This window comes from Periophthalmus magnuspinnatus, chromosome 10 (assembly GCF_009829125.3).
Source record: "Periophthalmus magnuspinnatus isolate fPerMag1 chromosome 10, fPerMag1.2.pri, whole genome shotgun sequence".
Taxonomy (NCBI): Eukaryota; Metazoa; Chordata; class Actinopteri; order Gobiiformes; family Gobiidae; genus Periophthalmus; species Periophthalmus magnuspinnatus.
This window is the reverse complement of record NC_047135.1, coordinates 25,884,090-25,912,086: the sequence shown is the minus strand read 5'-3', so window position 1 is coordinate 25,912,086 and position 27,997 is coordinate 25,884,090. Positions and strand designations below refer to the sequence as shown.

At 38.6% G+C, this 27,997-nt stretch overlaps 2 protein-coding genes across 4 annotated transcripts in view; both read left to right on the top strand.

Moving 5' to 3' along the window:
* The window catches only part of LOC117377340 (LIM and calponin homology domains-containing protein 1-like), a 116,418-nt gene that overhangs the window by 14,516 nt on the left and 73,905 nt on the right, over nucleotides 1–27,997 (top strand). The gene's annotated exons all lie outside the window — the stretch shown is intronic.
* LOC117377985 (poly(A) polymerase type 3-like) lies at nucleotides 46–5,938 on the top strand. Its single transcript, XM_033974525.1, has 3 exons — nucleotides 46–181; nucleotides 1,287–1,401; nucleotides 4,255–5,938. The coding sequence occupies exons 1-3, from the start codon at nucleotides 46–48 to the stop codon at nucleotides 5,936–5,938; spliced, it is 1,935 nt and encodes a 644-aa protein (XP_033830416.1).

Genomic DNA, 27,997 nt, shown 5'->3' with positions numbered 1-27,997 from the left:
TACTGTCTCATTCATACACATGGACAGACAGCTCCACATGCAACAATGACCCTCTGGAAAGTGACCGGTCATCCTGCTGCTGTCTGCCATTGGCTTGAACTGGACTGTATGATGCAGCGATCATGGGGTTTGTTCTGGTTTTGCCACTGTAATGACTACGACATAGGTATAGACATAACAGGTAAGACAAATATTTTCCACGTATTTCACTTGACTTACAGTTTCTATGTTGGCGGTATGATCTCCATGTTGGCATGTTGTCACGTAGTTTGCAGTAAATGCTAAAGTAAATGGCTTGACTATCCAGATATAGGAGGAATATACAGCAGCTTCACTTTCTGACTGGATGTTTTTAAAATGTTTTCTTGCTCCGTACAGTGCCTAAAGGGTCCTATCACAAATTCTAGAGCCTACATCACAGTTTTGTTTTTTTCAGAATTCACTTATTATTGCTTTTAAAGGGTAACAGCGTCTTCTCTCAGTTCACACTTCAATGTGATTGGCTAAATCCAACTGTCACTCATGCAGAGAATAACAGAGGCTGACCAATAGAAGGAGTGAATGGGAAAAGTGTTTGTATCGAAGCACAGAGCTGCATTAAAGAACAAATTACTGAATCTATATATTTTTATCAACATGGCATAATGTTACACAATTTAGATCAATCAGCCCAGCTATTTGTATAATTGTACCAATCTTTGTGATATGGTTTGTAATAAGCAACATTTCAGTCTCAGATATGTCCATTGCATCTGGTAAATGTAATTAAACAACACTGCTTTACTCCAAAGATAAAAATATCTTACTTGAATTTGTTTTGTTAAATTCAGACATTGCAGGGCAGGGGTGGCGCCAGGGGGAGCTTGAGGGGGCAGTAGCCTCCACTAGCACCCCCCCCCTCCCCTCCATATTAGGTTTTATAAATCACTACTGGGGCTAGCTACATTTAAACATGTTTAAAACAGTGTCTCAAACATGACAATGTGGGTGGGGGAAGGGGAATGGTTTGCGCTCACAACCATAAAAGGCTCTAAATTAAAATGTTAAGTGAACACCCCCAATGAAGGACTTATCACCCCCATAGTTCTTCCAACCGAAAATGTCTGGCACCGCCCCTGTTGCAGACTTTCAGAGACAACCTCAAGAAATTATCACTCACAGTTTTCACCTAGACTGCCCTCACTCTGCTTTGAGTGGTCTTGGCTTCCCTGTTTGCTTGTCCATCCATCCATACTGAATCAGCTTTTCAGTAAAGTGCAGGCATGTCGTATGTTTGGTTTGTACAGTCGGAGTCCTGTTCTTCGGAGCACCGGAGGGTCAACCCAGTGCGGAGATGCCAGCAGTAGAGGTCCTCTCGGGCTGCGCGGGCTTGGACCATCTCCAGATAGCCCATTCATTAAGGTTATTGGATAGAAGCAGACAGCAGTACAATGGTGGCATAGTGTTTACAGTTCTACACCATGTCCAAGCTAAATATAACTGAGACTTAGGCAAATATGTGTCACTCAACACGGCGGCGCTTACTTTCATGCAGTCTTAATACGAAATAAATATTAGCAAGTGAATAATTGAGAAATAGTCCGTATTTCATTATTGACGTGTTTTGGCAAAGTACCGTGTAACAAAAAGATGGTGACAGATTTTGTGAGTTCCTTTATAAATCAGTGGCCATTCATTAGTTACTTTTGTATTTTTTACAAATGAATTTTGGCATACTTTAAAACAAGAGAGATGCCAGGGGTGGAAAGTAACTAATAGTGATATTACTGTAATTGAGTGGATTTGTTTTTTGTTTTTTTTACATGTACTTGTACCATTCTAGCCATGTAATTGTTTATCTACAATTAAAATGATAGGATTTACTGAGCCCTAATTGTTCCAATCCATGTCTGTCTTACTGCTGTCTCTTATGTTTCTGTCATAATTTAAAATGACTTAAAGCAGCTGTTAACTGTTTCATTAGACTGATCCAAAATAGTACTGAAATAGCACATAAAGTAACTAGTACAGTGGTTCTTAACCTTGTTGGAGGTACTGAACCCCACCAGTTTCATATGCACATTCACCGAACCCTTCTTTATTGAAAAATAAAATATTATTTTTTTCAAATTCAAGACATAAGTATGTTTTACTGGTGCACAAAATGAACCGTGCATTAACATCACTGTGTTCAAAGAATAAAACCAATACAATGCATGAACTCACAACAAATTACATGCATACCTTTTCACAAAGACATGACCTTTTTTAATACTACCACACTGAAATGATTTAAATTTTTAACCTTATGTATTCCAATAATGAACTTATTGCATTTATGCTATTTATTATTTTTAACATTTTAACACACACCCATCACCTAATTTCCATCAGGCTACAATAATAATAAATATTTATGGAAAATCAGTATAACTTCTGCTGTTGCCTTTGAGAGACCATTTCAGAAATGCATGGCTTCACCTTGACAAGTGCCACTCTCATGTCATTTTCACAGCAAAGTCTGTTCCTTTTCTTCATTTTTATGTCGTTTTGTTTTGATGCCGTTCAAACGGCTCATTTAAGTTGGGCGGGTACTTCGATAAGCACATCAAAGGGTGCATTTGTTGAATTGGGACATGGCCAGCGTGTGGAGACGCTCGCAGTCCGCGAATCATATAAGTCGGGTGCATGTCTTGACCTCCGCCCCCTGAGACTGACTCACCGAACCCCTAGGGTTCGATCGAACCCAGGTTAAGAACCACTGAACTAGTACTAAATAGTGTCCTTCATGCAGACTTTATATTTTTATTTAAGCACAACGTTTAAATGAATATACATTTTAGTTATGTAACTGTACTTTTACTTTCACACTTCATTGAACCTTAAAGCTCAATTAAGTCCATTCACATCTGTGAAGATCTATTAAATGGTCTTGTCGGCAATATGAATCCAATCTTTTACTTCACACTGTCTTTGTGTCCTTGGGCGAGACACAACTAGTATTGACGCAAAATGAGTGAAGATGAGGGGGATTGAAAGGCTGAGGAAGCTGATGTTACACCTGCTACATTGATGAAGAAGTTGAGGAGTTTGGTTTGCGTGTCCGACTTCATAAAGGTAAGAAAATTAACTGAAGCATTAATTATAATTAATAGCCCATATGTGAAGTCTGACACAGTATGGAAATTTTCTTTACACGTAATTGATGTAATGTGGTGGATACAACTCTACCTGCTATACCATGTCAACACATTTTTGCTAACCCTAATCATAATAACTGCACTTATATGATGTTAGAATGTTGCAAAATTACTATGTAGACCTATACATTTCACATTTTCAGGTAGTGTCATCTGTCCTGTAAATTTGATGTGCTCGTTGATTTTTACTGGGGAATCCTTAATATAACTACTTATAATATCCTAATTAATTCTGAATAGTATGTCAGAATCATAAAAAAAACTTAGCTGCTTTTGTCAGTGAACAAAATTATGATGATATTGCGCAACATAAAACCAACCAATTATACCAAATGAACAGGCATTAATGTAACTATTTCAAGACCAATTTATCCATTCAAAAATATCCATTTAAAAGTTGTCTAATGTGTTTTGTTTAAAAGATGCACATTCTGATGATGTAATAAAGCTGTCATAATCACCATGACAACGGGTGATGACAAGCCGATCAAAGCAAGTTCCCGCGCTTCACTTTAGAAACCCTCAGTCTACACTTGTCTCTTGTGAGAGTAAGCTGCAAAACTGTGCTGCTCGTGTGTTTTACTGATTAAATACCGAAATCACCCAAATCCTTCACGTTAAAACATCGTGTGATACAATGTCTGAGTATGTATCCGTTTTATGTATAGTTTCTGTTGAAATAGTTTATCATATGTTTTATAAAAGTTCAAATTAGGACGTAGTATGCATAACAGTTAAACACATAACTATCTTGTATACATTCAAATAAGATGTGAATGTAAAAATCGCTGTAATAATGGTTAGATTTAGTTGTCATTTGTAGAGGAAAACAGAATGTATATAAATGTTTAAGGTGCTCACCATTTATACCCAAAATGGGTAAAACCACAAATATGATCTTGTATAAAGTTGAGGAAAAGTTAAGGCTACACTAAGTTAAGGTTACACTAAGGCCTACAAGAACCACTGACATACGTACACAAGTTTATGCATTAACCTAAATTGAACTGTAATGTGAAATAGTATTTTGGCATATTTGACTAATGATCTTTCCATATCTTCTATCTTCTTACAGTCTGTTCGAGATCACCTCATTGGAGGACGTGCCTAAATGGTACGGGACCACTGGACCACTCAGTTTTGACTTCCCGTCCGAAGAAGACCTGAAGAGGACCAGGATGCTGATGGAGGACCTAAAATCCCTCGACATCTTCCAATCGCACCTGGAGGTCGAACATCGCGAAAGAGTGGTGCGAAATATGGAGTCGCTATTCAAACAATGGCTGACTGAGACCTGCTTGGCGATGAATGTTCCAGAGTACGTCACGGAAAAGGTTGGCGGCCGAGTAGTCCCATTTGGATCCTACGCGTTGGGCGTCAACACAAAGGGGGCAGACATTGACCTCCTCTGTGTGGGACCAGGCTTTGTCCAGAGATCCGATTTCTTTTCTTCCTTTGTGGAGAAACTGAAGACCCACAACGCGATCCAGATCATCCAAGTTATTGAGGATGCGTTTGTCCCAGTTATAAAGCTCACCTATGATGGAATAGACATTGACGTGGTGTATGCTAAAATTAACCGAAAAAGCATTAGCGACAAACTGGATCTGCTTAATATCGATCATCTGCAAGGAATGGACATCTGTTGTATGAGGAGTTTACAGGGCTACCGAGTTACACAGGAGATTGCTAGCTTGGTGCCAAACATCTTCACTTTCAGAATAGTGCTAGCCACCATAAAACACTGGGCAAAATCTCGGAACATCTATTCTAATAAGATGGGCTTTCTGGGTGGGGTTGCTTGGGGTATCTTAGTTGCCAGAGTATGCCAGCTGTACCCTTACGCGACCGCTGCAATTTTGGTGGATAAGTTTTTTAAGATCTTCTCCATGTGGCAGTGGAATTTCCCCATCTTACTGAAGAACCCTGAGGAGCACAACTTGAAATTTCCGGTGTGGAATCCCACAGTGAACGTGAGCGATCGGTTTCACCACATGCCGATTATCACGCCATCTTACCCGCACCAAAACTCCGCCTTCAATGTGTCTTCTTCCTCACTGAAGATCATTGTGGAGGAGCTCAAACGTGGACACACTATAATGGAGGAGATGAGTGACAGCAAACCGACCTGGAAAAAACTCTTTGAACCTGCGATATTTTTGCAGGATTACAAACATTTTATTGTGCTGCGTTCTAATGCGACTACGCAGAACCATCATCAAGTATGGGCTGGTTTTGTTGAGTCTAAAATTCGACACCTCGTTGGAATCCTAGACAAGAATTCCGCTATCTCTGTGGCTTGCCCAAATCTAGAGTCCTTCTCTGGAAAAGATGGTTTGAACACAACATGGCTGGTTGGAGTGAAATTCAACTCTACAGTCAAGAATGTGAACTTAAGCCATGATGTAGCGAGCTTTATCCAAAATGTGTACACTCAAGCTGGTAAGTTATGGGCCGAAGGGATGGAACTATCAGCAGCTTACGCCAACCAAGACACAGTAAAATTTGCACTGCCAGCTGAGGAGATCCATGAACCTGTGCAACCCTGCGTTAAAATAACAACTGAATTGTCTGCTGAAAGGAGGGAAGATACTTCGGATGAAAGAGAGGGTCAGAGCACCACCAAGCGTCCCCACACTCCGGAGTCCGATCCTGCGGCCAAGAGAGTCAAACAGGAGTCTTCTCCAGTTAAACAAACCATACCAGTCGTCACCAAAACCAAAAGGATTAAAAGGCCGAGGTTCAACAGGAGGACCTAAACATCTTCTGTATTCATCCTTTAGTTTAGTAGTTTACCGTTATGTCTGTGTAGACCAGGGGTCGGCAACTTCGCTTAGCTTCGGGCCAATTTTTTTCAGCGCCCACAGGTGGTGGGCCAGATGGTCAAGGTATTGGCTTAAATACATTTATAAATACATAAATATGAATTACATGCATTTTAACTCACCTAAAAATAAATATAAGTTTAAATAATATAAATTACAAGAAACAACCCCACCCCCTTCTCCCCTACGACAGATTTGGCGGGTTACAAAGTCTTAGCAAAACATACACTAGCAAGAGAGCAATGTCGCTATCAAAAGGACAAAAAAGAAAAGTAGAGAGCGAAAATCGGGGTTTCAGAGAAGAATGGAAGGAAACATATGCTTTTATCTTACCTGGATTTGCGAATGCAAAACCTTTATGCCTCATCTGCAACGAGGTAATATCCGTTTGCAAGGAATACAACATTAGATGACACCATGAGACAAAACACGGAAATTTCAGTGCGTCCTTTCCCCCAAAGTCAGAATCACGGCATGTCAAAATTGATCTTTGTGACAGCTACATCCAGAGGAGCAGAGTCTTGGTTCGAGGCCTTAACACACAAGAAAAAGTGTCCAGTGCGTCACTTAAGGCATCCTGGATTTTGGCTCGTCATGGAAAACCTTTTACCGATGCAGAAATTTTGAAGGATGTGATGGTGTCAGTTTTGCAAGAGCTGTCGACTGATAAAACCACAGACGCACTTATAACTTCTGTCAAACAGATGCCACTCTCCGCGCGCACAGCTGTGCGCCGTATTGAAGTATTGTCCTCCGATATACATGGTGATATTATCCGCGCACTCCGTAAAGTTGATCACTATTCCCTGGCTATCGACGAAAGCACTGACACGACAGATGTGGCTCAAATGTGCGTTTATGTTAGATATTTTGATGACAAGACTGTCTCATTCCAAGAAGAACTTCTTTTTCTCATTCCGCTGGAAGGCCAAACTACAGGTGACATTCTGTTTGCCAAACTTGAGGAGCAGTTTAGGAAACTCCTTATCCCTTGAGAAGATTAATTTCATTGTAACAGACGGCGCTCCATCTATGATTGGAAAGCGAAGAGGTTTGGTTAGCAGACTCAGGGAAATTGTTCCAAACATACAGGCGCTCCACTGTCTTATCCACCAAAGTGTGCTGTGCGCCAAGCTGAGTGGTGAGCTAAAGACCGTAATGGACAAAGTGATGCGCATCATTAATTACATCCGAGGGACATCGAGCACACAACACCGTCTTTTCAGGCAACTTGTGACTGAATCAGAAGAAGCAAGCCACAGCGATTTGCTGCTGCACAATGATGTGCGCTGGTTAAGTAAGGGGAGAGCGTTAGAGCGCATGTGCACGCTTCTCAACGAGATCAAGGCCTTTCTTCAAACAAAAAATAGCGCACCTGCTAGAACATCTTGCCCAGCTTGAAGACAAAACCTTCATGGCCAACGTTGCTTTTTTGACGGATATATTTGGCCACCTTAACCAGCTTAATCTTCAGCTACAAGGACGAGAGAAAACAATTGTGGACATGGTAGAAAAGCTGGAGGCTTTCATCAAAAAGTTAGACTTATTCGAGGCAGACATGACATCCAAACGACTTCTGCATTTCCCAACATTAAAAAAGCATGCGCCAAAAGAAGTGACAAAAGGAATGGTGGATTTTGTTAAACATGTGCTAGGGGAATTCATTTCGAGATTTGAGGACTATTCTTCCCCCAAAGAAATACTTGCCTTCGTGCGTGATCCATTTAGTGTCCAGGCAAACCCAGAGTTCTCTTTAATTGTGAAGGAAACATTGCCTTCATTAAACGAGGCAACGTTTGAGCTGCAGTTGACAGAGTTTCATACATCGTCCCAAATGCGCTCAGCTCTCCAAAATGCACAGTCCCTTTGCGCGTTCTGGCTCTCCTGTCCCGAAGATTATGGCGAGGTTAAGAAGCTCGCTTTTTATGTGATGACAATGTTCCCGTCGACTTACACCTGCGAGTCTACATTTTCTTCTATGAATGCAATTAAAACTCATGAAAGAAACAGGCTGACAAACAGTAACTTGGAAAATGCCCTACGTCTGAAAGTCACATCTTTAACACCCGACATTAAAAAGATTGTTAAAGAGAGGAAATTCCAGTATTCTCACTGAGTAAGTTTAACATGACTCAAATATTTGTGATTTATGTAAATACATTACTAATTATGGATGTTTATTTTCAGGGTCCCGTTGCCTACACAGAAAGCGACAGTTCGTTATGTTCTTAATGTTTATCTACCTTTACAAATACAGCCATGCTTTAAACCTGTGTTTAATTAATTAAAAATCCTCGGGCAAAAGCTTTTGCACCTTTTATTATGGTTTTGGTAAGAATTATGCCTTTGTTGAACATGGTAATATGGATGCTAAAGGCGCACAGTATCGGGTAGAGCTATGAAAAACTTTTCACTTTAAGTTTTTACCTCATTTATTCAGGTCTTTGTCTCATGATATTAATTGAAACTAATACTTTTGTGGTTAAAATGTTAAACAAGGATAAAATCTTTCTAAGACGGTTACTTGAACCAGGAAGCTGCGTAATTATTGCTTATCGTCAAATCTCTCCATCAAAATTCTTTTCTCACGCTGTCTTCTTGTGACCATCGCTGCCATTTAGCTCTGCCTCGATGGTTAAACTACGACAGGCTTTTAGTCGTGCGTAATACCGCACTAACGGTCCAAAAAATCCAAAATCCTCTGGCGGGCCAAAAAAAATTGGCAAAGGGCCAACATTTTCCCGCGGGCCGGACGTTGCCGACCACTGATGTAGACCCTCAGTCGTCCAGGTCTGAGCCATAGCAAACAGTAGTAGTTCTTCAGTTCAGAACTACAGAAGCGGCTTGGATGAGCAGCTAAACGTCTTCACTCCTACAAGATTTGTCCAGTTGACAGATTTAACTTCGTTGTTTGCTAGTTTACCGTTACTTAATAAAAATTAATAATAAAAAAATAATAATAATTTCAAAATAATAATAAAAAACATTTAAAAATAAAAAATTCCAAAAAAAGATCAGTGTTCTTGTTTTTTTTTTTTTTACTTTTACTTTACTTCTTAGTATTCTTAAAATTGTTCTTACATTTGTATTGCTTGAAGATATGTGTGTAAGGAGTAGAAAACATGCATCCTTTATTGCCGCCATATCTTTTCTGATGCATTTATCCCATCCCTTTTCACTATGGCAAACCGTCAGGAGCACTGGCCAACCACAGCGCAGTGCCCGGTAGTGTTGAGTTCAAATAATTGATTCAGCTATATGGCGTAATGGACTTTTTCACAACACACACATCAATATAGAGGCAAGCTACCTGTATCCATACTTTTAATGTGATGTTAAAGATGCACTACTTTTCTGGTAGGGGTAGAAACTTTCACACAGTAAGACATTAAACCTATCTAGAATTAATTAATAGTTTTTTATTGCTCAGAATTACCTTGAAAACTCCTAAGCATATTATGTCACCTCTCCACAGATCTGACCTATTACTTAGTGTAACCTACTTGTCTCCATGAAGATATGTAACAGGTGACCCACCTTTAATTTATTATTAATTGCAGTAATGGTTGTTTACAAGGTGTTACCAACACTGTACATATTTCTTAGAGAGCTGAAAACTTTGCAAGAATCTGGTATTGTCTCCGTGTCATCGCCTAAAGATATTGGAAGATATTGGGGATTTTTAAAAACACCAGGGAGCCAGTAGATGTAGAAGAAACATGCACTTAGTAGATTTAACATAATACTATATGCATCTGAACTGGTTATCCCCATAGGCTTACTGGAAGTTTAATCCTGCCTAAGCATCCAGCTGCAGCTCTCCTTCTGGGGCGAGCAAGACAGCTTCTCTTTGGGCATGCACTGTATTTATTTCATTTTTTGTTGAGTGACAGTTGCATTTAATCAGAGGATGTGAACTCTCAGAATCAGTCATAAACATGAATTGAGATGGCTTTAAATACTTTTTTAATGGCAGATTATATTGTCCATCCTAAACTTGGAATTGTAATTATAACTGAATCAGGGTGTGAGGATCTTTGTTAGTCTTAGTGTAGTACTTTGTAAATATTTACTGTTCCAGATTGATAAATTGTATTCAGATATATGCAATGCAACATTTTGAGGACTGTTTTATTCAAAAGATAAAATATTTTGGTTTAAATTGTTAATAGGTATTGCTAGGCCTGTCACAATAATTACTAAATTGAGTTATCTTTCACTATGTGCGTTAGATGGAACAATCATTTTTGAATAATTTTGAGGGACAATATTTACTGTGGGTTTTTTTTTTCTTTGTAAAAATAGAGAACATTTTATTATTTTTCTGTTCTACGATAAGATTTGATCTTTAGAGGGTTGAATAAATAACTAATTATAGATACAAACTTGCTACTGCGAGTTTCATGCGGCTATTTATTTATTGCAGTTCATGTTTTTTAACCATTACATTTAGAATATTTTCGTTCATAATCCTACTTTAGAGTTTTTGTGTCAGTGGCATAAATTTGTTTCAGTATTACATTATTTGTCTATATTTACTTCAGCAATATGTCGTGGTTCAAAATGTGCTATTGTGACAGACATTGAGACTACCACTGAACTTAAACAGTTAGCAATGATACATTTTCTGGTTGACGTTTTCCCCCTTCTTCACTCTGAAACCACTACATCCATGATTCCCATTCCACATTTACCCCACAGATGTTACCCAGAGTTCATGACCCCACTTCCTGTTACTGACTGTATGGGAGGGCACTAATCTGCATATAAGAAGATTAGCTGGACCATGACATCACAGAGCATGTCTCTAAACATATAGGCTACACGCTTACCCATATTCACTGTCCAATAAGACGGTCAGTAGGCCAGGGGTCAAAGGTCAGGAGGAGTATTTTGTAATCGTAGCATATATGCAGAGATGATTCAGTGCTAAGGCTGTATGGTTCAGGAATTGAACTCAAGATAAAATTCATTCATTCTAACTTGACATTTTTGTCTTTTGCTATGGATCATACTTGGATGACTGAGGGATTTACACAGACATAATAAGCAGGAAAAGTGCTTTGTAATAGTAACGTATGCAAAGGATTGATAGGAGCATTCAGTCGTAACTAGGAATGGGACTATCTCTTGTGAATTTTTCCCCATGTGTTTATAACAATTGCTTAACATCTAAAAGGGGTTATGTGCTGGTGAGTTACATCTCTTGAGAAGCTGTAGTTCCAAAAAGCAATAAAATATGAAAAAATTTGAAAATATGAGACCAAAATTTTGAACTGAACTGCAAAATGTCTGTATTATAAATTGCATCAAAGTCTCACCTTGTTTCATTCTTGTCATGTTTCCTGTCCCTAGTGCAAACATATTGAGATTTGAACTCCAGAATGGACAAATTGGGGTGCCTTTTAAAATGCATTTGGTCATTATTATACCATCTTTTTTTACTACGCATTACAGTGTACGCAAACTTTTCTGATCTAGAAGATTCACTTTAAACTTCACACTATGCTGCACCTGACTAGACCATGCACCACCTAGAATGTTCTCAATGACATAATTACTCATTCTTTCGAAGTAAATTATGCAACAGGAATAATACTTTAGCTTTGTAGCATTCCAGACCACGGTGCTAATAGATGTTGTGAAAGCAAAGCAGCTTGACGTTCGTCTTAAAAGCCTGCAGCTCTCCAGTTGCTGAGTGGTTGTGAGAGGGCAGGCATGTAGGCAGGTGGTGCAAGTAACAAGGAGAGCTATGTTTCTAAGTGGAAGCTCTGCATTGTTGTTCCACTGGGGTCAGTTTCATGATAAAATTCCTCTTAAAATATCTTGTGTCTTAGGCTAGTTCACAAACATCCTATCATTTGTATCATTCCATGTCCTTGGGCAGATTTTCTAGATTTTGATATGCACTTTCAGTTGCAAAATCTTATTATATCTTGCTATAATTTGTGTTTGTTAGCCTGTTAGCAAGATGGTTTAGTTGTCACCATTTTAATAACGTACATCTATATTTTATTGTCCCTGTGGACATTTATTCCTTCAACCAATGCCACTCAGCAACCTGCTGGGGGCAGTGGTGACAATCATTAACAGTGAAATGATTAGTGCAAGGCAGAGCAATTTTACACAGAAATGTCACATGGTCCAAGAACTGAGCACACCACGTTCTTGCTGTGAGGTAAACGTATACCGCTGCACCATTGCTAATATGTTTTTGTGCTCATGAGTAGTGTGGGAGAAGAAAAGGGGATATCGAAATTGTTTTTTTGGAGATATGCCAAGTTAGAATATCAAGTATATCGTTTATAATAAACATTATTAAAAAGCTGCTAAAAGAGCTGATTAAAAATTCAAATGTGTCCCATTTTAATTTGTTGAAGTGTTCTTACTTGCTTTACAAAAAATTATTATTCTGACCTCCCATGACCTCCACATGGAAAAGGAAAAGAATACAGCTGCAACATTTTCACCATGTTCACAGTTTCAGTCATCCTGGATGGACTCAGGACCCAGCAGGACCCCCTGAGGAGAGGCACAATGACAGGATTTTTGTGCATTTGGGCGAGAAAAACTCTAAAGTGTTACTTGAACTTCCCTTAAACAGAACTGACATATGCACATGCAGTTATACGCTGAGAGAATAATAAGCTGTAATTTGGGGCCTCACCTTTAAAATGTGTCTAGTTTCCTAAACAAGTGGAAGAGACAGGTGCCATAGTCTGGCTTTAAGTATTAACATTTAATTTTTAAATTATCTGGACTACATCTTAGAAAACATGCAACTTGTGCATTGATTAAGTGTCTGTCCTCTACTGGCATATGTAAAGAATTTATAATTTTGAATTCAAAATTAGCTGCATAGCTCTAAACATGATGTTGAAAGATTGATCCTGCTTACTAAAGACAGCCACTGATAAAAAAAAATACCATACTGTGATGTATGCACCTGCTGCTACTTTTCAAGTCTGGCAAATCTGTAGTGTTATAACTCCACACCCTGCACAACCCTCTGTTGCCTGGAAACTGTGCACTTCAGAAAGTCACTTTTCAGAAGCATAATACAGAAACAGAAATGTTTTAATATCCATTCACACCAACCATGCCACACGTCATCTTCTGCAGGATACTATGTTAACATTCTTTATTTATGTGTTTTCTCTCAGACAAAAGTATACAGTTGTCCCTCATTTTTCACACGGTTCACCTTTCACGACCTCGCTGTTTCGCTGATTTTTTTTGTGCAATTTGTATGCTTTTTTTTTACAGTGTATGAACGTGCATTGTGTTCTGCGTCCTGATTGGCTAAGGGACTGTAGACCATTTTCAATCAAGATCCTCTGTGCCGTGTCTCCTGTACAGTAAAGAACGTGTTCAGCTTGCCATATATACTTAAATGTTCAATCACTAGCAATGTGACTCTGAAGTACTGAAACCTTTGCTGACAGTGATGACATTCATGACAGCGAGGAGCAGGATGATGTGGAACCCAGACCATCGACGAGTACTTTTCAAGCAGTACTAAGCCCATTTAATGCCAGCAAGGGCTGGTTTGACAAATTTCAGAAACGCTTTTGACTCAAAACAACAAAACATGAACAACAAATTTAAAGCGACCATCAAGGAATAGGGATATAATCTACGAAGGTTTGAACTTTGAGAGAAATGTGAGAAAATGTTAATACCTAAGGAAAGTGTATCAAGTGTGTGGTGAGGGGTTTTACAGCCTTAAAACATATATAATAATTCTAAAAAATAAAGCTGACTATTTTGCAGATTTCACCTATTGCATGTAATTTTTTAAAAAACCCGTAACCCCCGCGATAAACGAGGGACCACTGTACTCAATAGTTTGACAGATCAAAATAATAAATTTACCAAAAGAGCAAGCTGATGCCCCCAAGCTGATGCCCCCAAGCTGATGCCACCAAGCCATGTTAATGGTGTGATTTGTGAAGTTCTCATTATGAATTGGATGATTTCCGTTTTTTTCCCCTTTTTTACAGTACAAACATCCATGTGTGTAACCCATTGACTCAGTAGGTGTTAAGTCTCCTCAATCCACTGCTGTGCACGTTAGTGACATGCCAGTGAACTCCTGAACTCTCGTAAACTGACTAAAGGAGCTCACTGTTAGCTCTGGGGCGTCTGAGTGTCCGAGTTCAGGTCTTACTCTCTCCCTCTCTCTATAGGCAGGATATTAGAGGAGGGGCCCGGCCTGAGAAAGCCTTGTTCTTGAGGAAGCTTACTGAGGGGCCGACGGCCACATGGACTCTCTTTGTTTAGGCCCAGGGCAGAGAGAGAGGGTGGGGAGGGTGGGACTCCAATCCTCAAGCAAAGGATGTGTGCTTTGATATGTAGTTAGAGTGAGTGGGGATTTGCTTGTTTGAAGTAACCAAAAGTGAGCAGTAGTACTAGCAGTAGTAGTCAATAGATAAAGGTAAAATAATCAAATATTAAAGTATTAAAGTAAATAAATACTTGATGAAACTACCTGTATTAAGTGTCTGGCCTTAAAGTAAAAATTTTGAAAGAATTGAAAAAAATATAATTAAATTACAGGCGTACCATAACTTTTTGGTGGAGCGTACGCCACCTGTTTGTATCCATGGAGATGTTATTGACTTGCCTGGAATGTTACACAGTATGGTATTAAACTTCTATAGCTCCATGGACACAAGTGATGGCACCAGGACGTGTTTCAGGTCAGGGGTCCCATTTATAAAACTTTACATGGGATTCTGACTAAAAGTGTACATATGGACAAAACACAAACTCCCTCACTGTTGATGACTTGCGTGAGAATCTCTCCTCCTTGAGTACAGATCACCTTCTGGCTCATCTCCGACAGCCCACACATGAAAGAGCTTTGGCATGGGACCGCATACTTTCAAGTTAGGTTGTCTTTTTTATAGATCATAAACCCGTGGAAAGTCACGTCCATTACATTTTTGTTTGTGTGCATGCTATAAATAAGATGCCAGATCTGTGGAGTTGCTAGCCTGCTCGCAGTAAAGACGTTGGTTATGCTGTAACTAGTGTACTTTTTAGATCAGGCCAAGAAATACAAATGTTACTCCCACATTGTCAAGTTTCAGCTTTCAGACATACTTCAAATAAAAACTAACACCTGTATTTGAGTATTGTATTTAAGACAATAAAATACTTTTCCAGAAAATTCCTACTTTAAACTAAACCAATTACAGATACTCTTTACTGTAAACAACTAGGGTTTGATAGTTTCAGTGTAGTTAACTCCTCCCTTCAGACAGATAAGGCTACATGGATTAGTGGTGGAACGCATTCACTTTTAAAATCTTTTGTCCAGCTGGCAGAAGATTCTTTTTCGAGGTTCTCAATAGTCTACCAGCAATACTGCCTGACAAAATTTTGAGAAACCGATGAATAGTGTGAATGGGTATTGCACATTGGGGGCCTGCAGTCAGGGTTAATCCATTCCCCAAACACTGGCCCTTCTGGAACTAGGGCAGAGCTATCAGAACATTGAGTAGAGGGCTAGACCATTTTACCTCCAGGAAATGTGTTCTCAGACGTGTGTAATCAGACAGGCTTATCAAGAGCCAAGGGAAGCCCAGACAGCGAAACTAGCACTGGGTGTTGAGACATTTTAGACTCTTAACAAAACAAGCAAGCAACTTAGTCTGTCTGCCCACTGTTTGGTCTGAAAGGCAGAGATAGCGTGGTGTGAGTTGAACGATGAAAGAAAACTATAAATTTGAAATACTTGAACTTTCTTCAACTAGCAACTGTTGCCAAGGAACAAAAACATGGACGTTCCAATATTGCCTCGAGTTAAGGACAACAAAGGCTTTCATTGATGTCAGGTGCTTTTGAGGATGAAGGGCATATTTTGTTAGCTTGACAGTAGTTTGTTATTCCTTGCTGGATGCCGTAATGCACATAGACAACAATGTAAAGAAGCGGCTGTCAGATGTGGCCTTGTGACCTTGTCTTACAGAGGAAAATGTTGTAGGACTTCTTTTTTTTCTGCCCTATATGCAAAACTACAGGGCAATGACACTTCAAAATCTGTTTTTATCCACACACATTGTTGATTTATAAAGATATACTTAAAACAGGATGACCCAACTTTTCACACATGCTCTCGGCACTTATCCAAGTAGCTTCTTCAGTTGTGACATGGTTCTGAAAGTCACTGCTTTAAATGTCTGTCTGAAGGGAGAAACTGACGACAGTGACTAATGCAGCCTAGTTGTTTAAAGTAAGGAGTATCAAAGGTGTGATAGTTTCAGTGTAGTTTGCTCCTCCCTTCAGACAGATACTTAAGGCACTGATTTTCCAACCATGTCAGAGCTAAAGAAGCTACTTAGATGAATGGCAAAATGTATTCACTGTTAAAAATGTGTGTCCAGTTCACAGAAATAAATTTTCTTTTGCGATAAAATATACCTGGACAACTGAGGGACTACACAGACTCGAAACCCATCAAGTGTTTTGTAAAAGCATCACCGCAGCACCGCTGGGCACTGTCTGCATCTGTGCTAGTAGCCATAAAATTCATGTATAAATACTAGCTTTGTCTGAAAGAGCCGCAGTCAAATTATTTACTCTGGCTTATTTTCATAACTACTTCAATAGTTGGTTGGTTTTCAAGAAAGACCATTATGATTGGTTGATTCTGGATGTAGTACTAAGTTTACATTATCATAACATAATCACATAGTTCTGCCAAGTTTTTCAAAGTGTGTCCCAAATTAAAGCCAATAAAAAAAAAAAAGTATGAGTTACTTCAAATCTGTTCTTATACATCTGGTTCAGGAATCAATAGAACATTAACATAGCATCTGCACTAGTAGTTGATGTTTTTCTAGACTTGAGGGTGGCCCAGTCCTTTACACTTGTTAAAGGGTGGTCTTCTGTCTGTCTGGAAGTGTGACATTAGAAACATGTTCTTCACGTGCACCTGCAGACTGGGGCAGCTGTGGGCCACTGCTGTTACAGGACCCAGCGCAGCCAATTTATATGAGCATACTATGAATGATTTATTATTTCATGGTCAATGTACTTTTCATGTTGTGTTTTTACAGCTTGGAGATTGATTTGAGTAGTTCTGAGAGTGCAAGTTTTCATTCGGAGTAATATTTCATATGTAAATGACATACAGTTTAGTGCATGTTAATATGCTGAGGATGAGTCAGCAGTGTTGTGTAAGGGTTCCCACGCTGCTCTCTCAGGATTCACTGTACACTGGAGCTTTCCTCACACCACAGCTAGAGCAGAGGGTTGTTTTTATCATTAAACTGTGAAGAACAAAATATATTTACTCAAAATGGTGCACATAAGTCCCTGTAACTGTTTTTTTTCCCCTGTGTATTTGAGCAAATTGTGTCTTGCCCCGGTACAAATATCATGCATCTAGTTATACAGCATTTCCGTCGTCTGCAAACTAGGATGTGCACAATTAGCATTCTAGTTGTTGATAGCATTACTGTGATGCCAAAATTCCACTCTGGTCTCGGAAAGATGTAAAAAGTGTTTATAGAATCAGTGCAGAGAATCTATGATGATATAAATGCATAAAGAAAGTGAGGAATGAGTTTGGACTGCTGCAAACATTTTAACATGAACTAGTTGTGTGTTGTTTTTTTTTAAGACCCTAAAAATCAAGTACAGCACCTTTTAACTGTAACTTTTTATTTATTATTATTATTATTATTATTATTATTATTTTATTATTATTTTATTATTTTATTATTATTATTATTTTATTTATTTATTTTTTATTTATTTTGTATTTATTAATTAATTAATTTTTTTTTACCATGCGGTCTAACACTAGTTCAGGTAAAGATCAAGACTATTCTAAAACTATTAAAACATCCGATTTGTACAGTTTATGTGACTTTTTTCTGTATCAATACTTGATTCAATGAGTACCTAGGTTGATATTAGTTATTATAGCATGGATTACTATTTGACTTTTGATTCTTTTGGCAACCTTGTGTTTGGGCATTGCGTTGCTGTTGCCATAGTAACATTGAAGGATGGGTTAAATTTCCCATGACAACAATAAAGTAAAGCAGGAATTTTCAAAACAATGGTGTCTTGATTACAGCAGCATAAAGATTACTCAAACATGCATGAATCACTCTAAATACCACTTTGAGTGAGTAAATGACAAAGAATGATTTTGCATAATTTGCCTCCTTCAATAACTCTGCATGAGTACTCTTGAATGAATACAACCTATTTAAATTTGAAAAAAAAAAAAATAATAATAATAATAACAACCATACAAGTAAACATCTCCACGAAACTACATTTGACTGACCCACATTTTTCTAACTGGTATTCAGAGCCATACTATAGCCGTTTTTTCCATGTAATTATCCTGCTCTTCAGATGTTGATAATTTATTGCTGCTACCCACTGTGCCTGCTAAGCAGATTCTGTACAAAGATCTTACATAACACTGAGTCCAACACATTTTAGCTCATTTTCCATAGCAAATGACATGTTTATGTAGTCGATTTGTTTTAGCTAGACATAGTAGATTTTCTGTCGACTTCAGGGGTGGTTGCTGAAACGGCTATACAATAGGGGTGCAAGACTGCACATCACAATCGAACCGAAATCACAATCTGAATGGGGGTAATCGCAAAGGCTGCAACTTTTGAAGAACCACCATTTTCTTCCACAGACAACAAAATATCCTGTTTTATTCTGCATAAAATATCAAAAGTTTAGCTCTGTACAAACATGTTCTGAAATACATATATTTCTTATAATACTTTGTTAGTTCATTGGCCTTTGTCAGTTCTCCTAGATGAGTTTAAAATGTGTACTTTGAACAGAAACGTACTATTTCAACATAAATCCCAAATCCATTCGCAATTCTTGTCAGAAAAAACATAATTAGATATTTATCCCATATTGGTCAGCCCTATTATACAAGTTATAAGTTGTGAAACGTGTTCATTTGTAACCATAGACATCATAAATAACTTTAAAAAATCCTTTCCAAATCTGAGTTGAGCTGCTGGATTGGCCTGTCATGGTCCACTGCTGATTCCACCCTGCCAATTACTCCCCATTAACTGTCATTCCGCGTGATAATCCATGTTTCGTAATAGGCGCTTTTCCATTGTCTCCAGGCAGGGATTCCTACAGTGCATTTTTAGATTTCTTCCTGTTCAAAGTTTGGTCTGGAACTCCTGTCATTTGCAATCAGGTTTGTCTAAACATGGCACCAGCAGACGTTTGCACTGATGTTGGTTTAATTATGTGGTTAGACTAGTAAATGAGATCTGGATTTTAGGTCAAAATAGTTGAGTGATTGATGCAATTTATGAAATGCCAAACTGTAATAAAATTAAACTCTATGGTATCAGTTTGCAGGTAGGGCCATGCAAGCTCAGAGTTGTTAGTTTTCAAAGGCAAAACCCACCAATGCATCTATAATGTTTAAATAATTGTTTTTATCTGGCTTTTTTATATGTGTGTTGCTCATGATCGGCAGCTGTGCCTAGAGTGTGGAGTAAATGAATAGTGCACTGTGAAGTGCTTTGAGTGACATGAAAGGTGCTATACATATACATTATTGTAATGTAATGTAATTGTGTATGAAGTGGCTTGCTGCCCAAATATGCCCTGTGTTTTGGAAGTCAAGTCTGTGACTGGTTCTAAAACTGTTGACTGCAGTAATTGCAGTCGATTAGCACTTCTCTCATTAGTCACATTGTTACAGGGCTGACTGTGACATCATGGAGTTGACAGGCCTCAGACAGCCCATCTCCTCATGTGATGCTGTTGTCAAAGGAATTTAGCACTTCAGAACAACATTAAAAGCATAGAATCAGATACCCACCTGTTCATTGCCTGTGTTCCTTGTTGTTACTAGAGTAATGTCATACTAAGATTCAACAACTTTATTTATATTCATGGTTTTTAGCTTCCTGTTTATAGGTGCCATTTGGGCATTTTTAACCATTAATAGTTATATTTTCTTTTGAGTTGTTAATTCCTATAGCAATGGGTGTCAATTTTATAACCCCAAAACCCTTTGATAGCATATTTTATAAACCTATAACCTGACAGTTTCCAATGTGCTACACCTTAGTTGATGTAAATAGATTTCTCTAATCTAAACTAAAGCTGCCCCCCATTTCTATTAACTTGTATAGGCCCTTACAATGCTGGGATGAACTGGAATCTACATATACCTTATACATTTTAATGTCATTCAGGGGGGAAAAAACACACAAAACCTTTGTGAGGAATTCTGAATTGATGCCTCGTAGTGAAAAAATCAGAACCTCCAATTTCATGAATAGGCATGAAAAACACTATAATGCTTTCAGTTCATGGCAAATCAAATTTTATGTCTGATCAGGAAGATTTGACTTTTGTGATTGAAACAAAATACAATTTAATTACATTATATTCTTCTTTTTTTTTTTTTTTTACTTTATTTATAAATCCATTACTAAATGTACTGTATCTTGAATTAGACGACATGCCCCTTTCTGGTGTCTGTGTTTTAAGCTCCCTTAACAAGATCATTTCTTCACTATGAGATCGAACGTTGCTATTTTTCTTTTTGAGGTACAGACTATACTATACCATTGTTAAACGAGCAATATGCACTTTAGAGTCCCCACATTGTTACTAACATTGAGCATACCACATCTCTGCTTTCTCGACCTTTACCACCAGTCTATGCAGTGATGTGAAAGTGGTGCTGAGAGTAAACAGTGCCCCTCACAATAGATCTGAGCTGTTGTGGTGGAGGCCCGGGCAGCTCCTGAATGCTCCCAGATGATGGATGGTACTCAGATCCCATTCTTGACCCCTGGATGACCCAGCTGCAGCTCTGTGAGATGCGGGGGACCCTCACTGGAGCAGGGGATCAACTACAGTCACATGGAGCCGCTGCACTTTTGGTAGATGATGTTCATTTTGACATACAGTGAGTTATTGTAGAAGTGTGAAATCCCATAAAAATGAGTCACAATAAACACAACTTCAAGGTGCAGCCATTTGCCAATGGCAGTGCCCAAAACATATTAGAAATGTGGTAGCAAGTTGTAACACATCTCAAATTTGTTATGATAGAGTAAGGCCATTACCCCCTTGAGGATGCCGTTATCGTCTGATCTTGGAAGCGAAGCAGGTCGTGCCTGGTTAATATTGAATGGGAATACCATGTGCCACCAGGAGCTAGCAGTGGCTGCAGTGCATACTGTCGTTGTGTTTTTAGGCAAGACACTTCACCCAGCTTGCATAATGAAGTACACTGGTGTATGAATGAGAGTGAATACGGGACAACAACTAGTTTATGGCTACTGTAATCAGGCATGTTTACAGCATGTATATTATGTACAATCATTAACATGCACTGTCCCCAAATAATAAGCAAAACAAACATGGGACTTTACCTTTTATAAAATAGTCAGTAGTTCAGTATATGCAAGCCATGGAAAAATCTGTTCAATGTCAATGTGAATCAAAAATTTGAATAATTTTGTATTAATAGTAATTTTAAAAAAAATCATTTTAATAACAATAAATTAATAAATAATAATACATTTTTATTTTAGCAATCTTGAATAAGATGACAATTAACAAAACTACCTTGTTAATACAAGCTCAGACAAGTCAGTAACAGTATTTTTAGCTTGTAAAACAATATCTCAACACCTTTCTACACTTTGTTGAGAACTAGAAGCCAGATTAACAACCTTGCCAATTTGAATAAACAGAATTTTTGGCTGACATCCGGAAAACATGTTTTGTTTACATGTGAACTGAACTGGATTATGCAACACACTTCCCTCCACATCCTGTAGGTGGAGTTTTTACAGTACTGAGTGGGTGTGGGTGTCAGGGTGGGAGCACATGTCTCTGTTTACCTTCTAACAGCTGTCAGTTTTGTAAGGGCCCCTCACACCTCGCCCGGGGCCCTGACATGAGTAGTATTTTATGGCCCCCAAACAGTCACGGAAGCAGGCCTGTCTCTCCCAATGGTGAGTTATGGCATGTTCATATAGGACAGGTACTGTAGTCGGCTTGGGGGAGTATCTTGAGGTGATGTTACTGTACACTGATTGGGGGCCTCTTGGGATTGTGGGAAATGTAGTAAGATGATTTTGACACTTGTGAGTGATCGTAGTGTCCCCGCAGGGAAGTTCGCTCTCTGCATTTGATCTATCCTTCAATGCCGCTGGGGCAACCTGTCAAGAGCACTACACGACCGCAGTGCAGGATCTATCGCATAATCTTGAACTAGGCTTGGACCCTATTCAAGGGGGAAATTGTAGTCCCTGAAGGAATCCCACCCAGAACTGGTAGAACATGCAAATGACCCCATGTTGCTCAGTAGTCAACCCTTCACAGCAAGTGTGATAGCCATATAATAGGTTTTCAAAATTATAATGCCTATAGGTCTGTGTTCTTTTGAGTCACCAATTTAATTCACTAGTCCCAAAAATAATCACTATACACGGGCTTTATTTGATGTCTTAGGCTTTTGTATACCATGTGTTGAAACAGTAATATTATCCATGGGTTTTAGAAGAATGAAAGTTAGCTAATAAACAGAAACTGTAAATAAATAGGTATGTTTGTTTCAGTGTAGTTACCTCCTCCCTTCAGATAGATATAACACAGTGTACACCAGCAATCTGACCAGAACTGAAGAAGCCGATTGGATGAGTGGCAAAACGTCTTAACTGTAAAACTTTTGTCCAGAATAACATTTTTCTTTTGCTATGGATCAGACCTGGACAACTAAGGGATTACACAGACATAGCAAATTAAACCAAAGAAACTGTATCTTTGGGGGGAAAAAACAACTCAAAATGTTGCATATAATGGGAAGTTGAAATGAAGTCAGAAAGCCTTTCATCAGTAGAGGGTAATGAGTAATATGTAGGCCCTAATGATGTTGTTGAAATGTTGACTCTTAAGCCAGTGGTGATATATTGTAAGCAATTTTCTAAGTTTTATAACAGAACATTTAAACAAAACTCATTTGACAGTCCTATTTTTACTTAACATCCATTATTTCCCTAGAGGAAAAGCATAGAGCACTCCACCTCCAGTAAGAGCTACTTTGCCAAAATGTTTGTTTACCTCAGTAACATTCATTCATACATCTTGAGACTTGGAGGGAGGATCACTTAAGTAATGGGGCCATGAATCTTGCATAGTGACTGTGGTTTGGACAGGAACGCTCTCAGAGGAGGAAGCAAAAGGGACAGAGGTCATCCAGCTGCTATTGTTTGATTGTTTATAATGCAGTGCAAATGGTGTTCCATGGCATACAACAAAGAGGTGTAGAAATCCAGTCTACTTTGTATGGGGCTTTTAAACTGTTCAGATCCAGATGTTTCTAGTGTATTTTAGCGTAGTCTTGTGGATGTAGGAATTATTAAATCAACCATTTGGGATTATGTATTCTATATGCATCGATCTCAGCAAGGATAACTGAGTTTGAAAATGACCTGGGGATTTTTTATTGGAACTTTTCAGTCAGTGCAAGATTTAAAGTATTACATACTTAGAGGGTCCCTGGCCTGCTTGTCTGCGTGGACATGTTAAAGCATTATGGAGACAAGTAGGTGACATGGATTGAGATTGCGATCAGATTTGCAATTTTTGCTTTAATTATAGGAAGTTTAAATTTTTAACACATCAAGAAAAATAAATACCAAAATACTGAAATATGTATTGACAAACTAATACAAGTGTCACATTACAGAACTGTGCAGCTTTAAACTACAAGGTTAACAGTAGAGATAGATCGATACATCAATTGGCCTTGGCCGATATCTGGACTTTTTAGCATAATCGCTATCGGCCAGCAGAGAGATTTAAGGCCGCCTTAAATACATGCAAACTTTAATTTTAACAATTCAATATGAAGAGATGACTGCACAGCTTTCCTATAGGTGTGTGGTAAAAAGGGGGTGGGTTTGTAGTAAATTTTAATTACATAATATTGGGAAAATAATCCAAATCAGTTCAACCGTCTTGTCCAGCCTAATGTAAGATGTGTTTTTATAGTTTGTGATGTTTGGTATTATTCACTCTTTACAGGGCAGTTTTACAACACTTTACTTTTTCAACTATAGCCAACAGTAAGACCATCTGAGGTGCTTGAATGATGACCCGTCTTCGAAGCATGACTGTGCTTTTCCACTGTATCCAGTCCACATAAGCCATCTATTGTTTCCTACTCGGACACTCACAGTTATAGATTAAACAGATGTCCATGAATCAAGAGCCATAGTAGATTTACAACCACACTTGACCTTACCATGCTGTTCCAATGGAAAGTTTGGCCTTAGATGTCCGATAGCGTTTAACATTCGAGAATTCTGTATGTGATTTTACGGTTTGCATTTCAGACTCGACATGAGAAGGAGGCAACACTGACCTCCATCTGGATCTCTGGAGTTTTTGAGAGGACAGTGGAGCCATTCATCTGACACATTTACTGAGGAGATGCTAAATCAGGGGCACGTCACGTTTTTAGAGCACTAGCTATAAACGTATCCAGGCCGACGGATCTAGAGAAGATGGCTTAGAATGCTACTTTCAGGAAATGCTTGTTTGTTCAAAAAAGCTTGCTGTTTTATATTATGGGTTTATACAAATTACATAGAAAGATTTGTTTGCCATGACTACTATTGCTACTACTGCTGCTGCTACTACTAATCCTACTATTACTACACTCTTTTGATGCATGTGAAGATTCAAATGTGTACTATGTAACTTTTCTGGTGGAGAGCCCGCCACTTGCTCTTCTCCATGGTGATGTTATTGTTTTGCTTGGAAGGTTTAATGCCATTCTATGGAATGGTGCCATCTCCCATAGACACAAGCAGGTGACACCACAAGGCCAAGTTATGTCTCAGTCTGAGCCTGGGATTACATGTCACATCTTTGACAAAGCATTGTTGCTGTTTCATGGCACTAAAAACTAACTAACCAAGATGAATTGGTGCAATATTTGTTTACAAACTCCAGAGAATCCATCTGGCCTGGTTCCCGCTCCAGCGATTGTTCAGGTTAACCAGTGCTTCAGACCAATTACAGCACAGCATTGTGATTGGGGCGGCCAGAAGCCAAAAGTGACGTGCCCAAACCAACCAAAACAAGTATGTTAACACCAATAGACATACTATAATACTAGACTGTTTTAGTGGAAATAAAGAGTATTTTGTTTCTAAAAAAACTTGCAGAGGGTAAGCGCTTTTTGCATTTGTGGACAGGAAAGATGTCTGTGCTTTTCTTTCAACTGAATTAAAAAGAAAAAGTTTGATTCCCACCTTGTTCCACTGTTGTGACACTTGGACTAATCAGATTCAGATATTGCCATGACATTCTACCTTTTCCCGATTGCTGTCATCGAGAGCCGTTGCAGATCGGTAATTTTGTAAAACTCGATTCAGAGTGCTACACATGCCGATCTTATGTGTTTCAGGTTAAATAAAAACACAGCTGAGTAAAAAAAGTTCCATTTCAATTTCACTGGTGTTTATTTTTCACCAAAAAATGTTATTGTTAGTATCTCATCATAACCATTGGGGACAGATAGAGACACTTTTTTGGATATTCTTACTTCCCGGTGAAGTATAATTTACATATTTCTGATTATCCATCTACATGTAGTCTGTAGCATAAAAACAAGATATCATCTTTCCAAGTTAAACAGCTTCCATATTTGTCTTTGATGACTGGTCCCTTTATGTCTATACTCACATGTTATGTCTGTTCCTCTGTACAGTAGGGGCACTTTGTACTGGGGGGGTCTGGACATGTGTGTGGAGTCTAGGAGCTCAATCATCACTTTGAGATGGCAGACGTAGGAATACAATGACCTTTTCAGTACTGTTGTCCCACTGAGCCATATATATATATATAAAATCTATGTTTAAATGTCAGCAGACTGGGAAATATTGCTCTACTTCCTGTTTAACCTCTAATGTTGTTGTCTACTAATAATGCGAACACTATACTTAAAGTTTAGAGGTAGACCTATATAGTGGGCCAATCTGTTTTTACCGTCTTTAATATAGACTGATATGTTGGTTGAGTCGACCATGACAACATGTTGTTCCTCATGACAATTGTGTAGACACATCCAAAAGTAACTTCTTGGCATTTAATTAGCAGAAATGTATGAAAATTTGCCCTACATATTGGCCTAAATATATTAGCAATTGGCTGCTCTGGGTTCTAAAATAATCTGTATCAGCATTTGCCATGTGAAAACCCATATCCACATGTTGATCTTTACTTTACATATATATGAAGCTAAAATATAAATTCAATTCAATTCAGGAAAACTATTCCTACCCCAATCAGTCCACCTCTGCCTCTCCCAACGAATCACCTCATGCTAGTTATATAAATGCACTCCCCTGTTTTGGGCTGATGTTAATGCTATTAGTCAATGCTAATATTTGAAACTATGATACAATCTGAAATGTTTTGTTGTGGTGTTTCAGCAATTTTCCCATTATTAGTCATGGCACCGTGAAAAGATTGAACAATGTTGTAAGTATTAAAATTCTGTTAGCATTTTAAGATTTCTACTTTTGGATATTTCAAATTATTATTTTTTAACTCACAAAATTTGTATTAAGATCAGCAATTTGCCCCATATGTAAAATTATTACGACCATAGACTCCATAAAGAAATGGACTAAGGGAGTGTGATGTCACCCATAGCATTTGTTTCCAGCCAAATGAAGCTCATTGAGGCTAGCAGTAGCAAAATAAAAATACCAGAATTAAGTAGAGCGGGTTAAACCAAACATTTAAAGACAAAAATGACGAGTCTGACAGCAGCAGTTACGGAGGAAGGAGGGTCAGTTTTTCAATTGAAAGTGAATTGGAGTCAGAGATGATGGAGCCGGAAGCCACCCGTGCTCATTTCCTAATTGTAATGTGGCAGCTAGTAAGGATGGTAACAAAACAATAATAATATACCGGTAGTTTCTCGTGATGAAAAGGGTTGACAATAATTGTTCGTGGGACATTTTATATAATCTTGATAATCGCCAACAAAAATAATCGCCATTATATTATCAGAATGTGCAGAAGAAATAAAACAAAAAAACCTACTTATCTACGGAGAGTCAATGGGGGGGACAAAGGGGTCTGTTGTCCAGGGGTCTTAGGGGCCTAGAATTGGACCCTGTTCCTATCAATTTGTATTACAGGGGGGCCTTGTGAGGCTTATTGCCCTGGGCCCCCAAATTTCTGTTGACAGCCCTGCTTATTCATAATATTCTCTGTTAAAGTTATAATTATTCATATCCATAAGAACTTTAATCATTATTGTGATATAATTATTAATCCCAATTATTTTGCCCATGATAATTGTCACACAAAAGTTCAGTATCGTCCCAAGCCTAGCAGCTAGCACGTTGGCTGTCCATTTATATATACCGTCTATGGTCAGGGCACAGTAAAAACAATGTTATACATAAGATTTCTGCTTTTGAATATTTCATTGGGTTTTTGTCGGCACCTGCCCGTTTGAATATATCAGAGTGGTTGTACATAGAATTACCTTGCGTCCCTTGTGGTAACCTATACACTTGCAGTAAATGCCCATGTCAGCTCCACATAGCAATCTTCTCACTTTTGTAACTGGCTCATATTCCCTAGAGATCCGGGGAGCTGACAGAAGCCTGCAGCCCAGCCACAGCCCTCTCCTTCACAGCTGTGCAAATAAATGTACAAGGAAAGTTAATCTGCTAATTGTTTTGGCTTCCCCTGCAGCGGTCTAAAGGGATTCCCCTCCAGTGTGGGCCAGTGTTTGTGTGAATAAAGGGATTTGAAGGAGGAGCAGGTCTGGCATGGCTATAGCAGACCAGACAAGGGCTCACACTTTCCATGCAAAGGGCTTCATGGTTGCTTCTCCACATTTGTCATTGGGAGGTTTTCTTGGTACTTGGAAAAAATGGCGTAGTGTGTGTTATGTTTTATTTTCCTAGT